The sequence below is a fragment of the Gekko japonicus genome, unplaced genomic scaffold (genome assembly GCF_001447785.1).
Source record: "Gekko japonicus isolate JY-2015 unplaced genomic scaffold, Gekko_japonicus_V1.1 scaffold9310, whole genome shotgun sequence".
In the NCBI taxonomy this organism is placed as follows: domain Eukaryota; kingdom Metazoa; phylum Chordata; class Lepidosauria; order Squamata; family Gekkonidae; genus Gekko; species Gekko japonicus.
The window spans coordinates 3,458-6,748 of NW_015167814.1; the positions used below are offsets into that span (position 1 = coordinate 3,458).

The following is a 3,291-nucleotide window of genomic DNA, read 5'->3' on the forward strand; positions in this document are numbered from 1 at the left end:
TGTTGTTAATTTTCTGTGTTTGACCAAATCTAGATTCGTCTGCCCCCTGAAGTCAACAGAATTTTGTACATCAGAAATTTGCCGTATAAAATCACAGCTGAAGAAATGTATGATATTTTTGGAAAATATGGACCCATTCGACAAATCAGAGTGTAAGTCTATGGAGTATTCCAAAACTGAGGTTTCTGTGTAAAATAACACAAGGTACAAGCTGAAACCAAGTTTGTAGTCAGGGAAGGTACAGAATGGTGGAAGACCAGTGTATATCATAAGCCATACAAAGCTAGAATTTAAGTGGGGTATTTCACAGTACAAATTTCAGAATGAGAAGATTGGGGTTGCACAGAGAAGCCTTAGCTTTTTTCTTAGGTTATTTAAGCGTCACTAGATCTGTAACATAGAAAAATACCATAAAGGAACTGTGCTTTAAAATTACTCTGGAAGTATTTCTTAGAAAACAAGAGAATTTGGAGAATTTCTGGAATTTGGGGGGGGGCAGTCAAAGTCTTTGACAATTAAAATGACATTATGGAATCACATAACACCATGGTACATCATTAAGAACTGAGTCAAAGACATTATGCATATGATAGAGTGACAACAGAATAGCTGTTGTGCTGTTGTTTTAACCACTCCTCATTTGCAGGAAGATTGTACCCTTTTCAGTTGTTAGCAACTGTGCTTTTTGGGAGTACCATGCCAGATTGTGCTGTTCAGACTGTCCTTTGACGTATGCTTATGCAAATAGATGGAATTACAACATTTGTTGTACTTGATCTGTAAAGCACATGGAGGCGCCCCCCCGCCCCCCCCTGCGCAGCTGATTTTTTTTTGTCTTGCCTTTTGTGCCTCTTGAGCCTTGTAACTCACATTGGCAATATGCTGAAAAAATGCAGTTTTGCTCCCCAGCAATCTTGGTGCAGTTGGTCACTTCATTGTTTTGCGTTACTTGATGCTTCTTTCTTGATTGATAAATTTTGCTAGGTATCTGTTCTTGGCATTCATAGAGGACGCACAGTAACTTCTGATTTGTGCAGGTAATTTTAGGTACATTTAATCTAAGCAATTCCCATGAAGTTCATTGATGCTTACTCGCAAGTAGCCATGCATTGGATTGTGGCCCTAATGTTGTTAACATCATCTACAGCGTGCTTGAAACTCAAGGAGGATTACAGATATAAAAATACATTCAAACGAACCACAAAGACTTCCAATAAACAATGCAATAGGACTAGGATTACGGAAGTGTGGGGGGGAAGCCCTTTAAACCCACATCCTATCTAATGCAAGAAAAATTGCGTGAGACATTACATGCCATGAAATCAGAATATCAGCATGTAACGATTTCATGTTTTTGTGTGTGGGTGTCTTTAAAAGTAGTTTGCATGGCTGTGTGGGACAATCTAGAATGCTGAAACGCAAGTGGTGTGATTGGTGAGTGACAGAGAGGGGGAGGGGGTTTGGAATTGATGCTGTGTGGAAGATATGTATGTCAGACAAGAGTGTCTGTTAGGTATGACAGTTAAGGTTTAACAGTTAGTCAGTCAGAGCAGAGTGTGCTGTGTAAAAGCAGTTGATATGAGTTTTGTCCTGAGGTCTCTGTGTGAGAAGTTCCTGTGTGAAATATAAGAGTAAAAGTCTCTGTGTTAAGCAGATGGTTAAGTTCTGTGTTATAGGAGTTACAATTGAAAGCTGAGAGTCTAAGAAGAGTACAGTGAAAAGTGTTACAAGGTTGCTTTAACCTCCCTGTCAGTAAAAGTGAGGCTTGTGAGAGACACCAAGCATGGTTCAAATCATTCCCAGTACTGTTTACATTGTTTACCCTCGTATTTATGTTTACTTTCAATAAATCCTAATTCCTTCAAGTATCAGCAAATAATCCTTCCTCAGACCACATAGTTCCTTGAAAGGCCTAGACCCCGTGCTACAATACCAACCCCAGAAGCAAAGAAAAGAATTGGAATTTATTAAAATTCCTGGTGGCAGCCAGAATACCCAAAGAAAAATAAACCATAAGAACTTTTAAAGTAAAACTAGACCTCCCCAGATAAGAGGTCGTCACACAGCACTTAAAAAAAATTCATTTAATGTTGTATTGCTGACACATTTCCTTATGTCATTTCTGAATGCCAGTGGATTTTGTACTTTTATCCTCAATAAATATTAAAACTGTGCTTACCCTACAGAGGAAACACTCCTGAGACTAGAGGGACAGCTTACGTTGTCTATGAAGATATCTTTGATGCCAAAAATGCTTGTGATCACCTGTCAGGGTTCAATGTGTGCAACCGATATCTTGTGGTCTTGTATTATAACGCAAACAGGGCAAGTATATTGCTTTTTCTTAAACAATTTAGCAGTTGTTACCACGTAAAGATAAACTTTTAATTTCATTTGTACAAAGGCATTGTGAGAATTGTACTGGAATGACTGAAGGTAACAGGGCCTCTCTTGTGCTTTCCGTGTAATTCAAATGACCGATAACAGGTTTTGAAGCGCTCTGTGATAATATGCCTGCTGGTCCCAATAGAATGAATCGTGGGCACATGAAATCAGTATATATGAGGAATCTTATGTATTTTGAGTTTGTCCACACTTTTTGGACCGCTGGGGAGCATCAGGAAGAAGGGAGGCCTGACAGAACCTTTGTTTTGGTCAGCTTATAGAATTAAGAGTTCCTTTGCGTACAAATTCCATCTGCTTTAGTTGGACTTACAAGAAACACGGACGCAAGATCCACATTACCATAGCCCTCTTCTGTGGAGCTTGAGGCAAGATATTATATATTCACAAGAGGTCTTGTACCCTGGTGCTGACCAATCCCTGTGCCGCTTAGCTTCAGCAGGGTGGCTAATGAGCTTCTGGACTCCTCCAATGTTTGATTATAACACACTACGTTCATTAATTTGCCCTGCTCGACTGTGTAAATGAGGATTACATTGTGAATATAATGGGTCCCGAGATCCATAGGCACAAGGAAATTTTATCCCTGGGGTTGCAGGACCTACGGGGTCAAATAGACCCATGGCTGCTGTGACCCCAGGAATAAATTTTTTCCTGGTCAGAAAAAAGTGCTGGGGGGGAAGGGAATACATGAAAGATTGGCAGCCATCGATTCCTTCCCACTGACAGGTCACAGTATCCAGCCCTTAGCATTTCCTGCTTAAACCAGAATTGATTTAAGATATGTTGAAATGAGCGCCTGGAAACCGTATCGAACTCACTTGAGCCAAATCAGATCTGGATACAGCTGAGCTTGACTTAGAATCAAACTAAAACTGTGAACGTGTT

At 40.0% G+C, this 3,291-nt stretch overlaps 1 protein-coding gene across 1 annotated transcript; it reads left to right on the forward strand.

Annotated features, from left to right (window-relative positions):
• Window positions 1–33: 33 nt before the first annotated feature.
• On the forward strand, window positions 34–2,325 carry SF3B6 (splicing factor 3b subunit 6; the record flags this gene model as incomplete). The annotated part of the gene is made up of 2 exons (XM_015414172.1): window positions 34–152; window positions 2,187–2,325. Coding segments are annotated over 2 exons (258 nt in total), but the record flags the coding sequence as incomplete, so codon positions are not given.
• Between the last annotated feature and the right edge of the window lie 966 nt (window positions 2,326–3,291).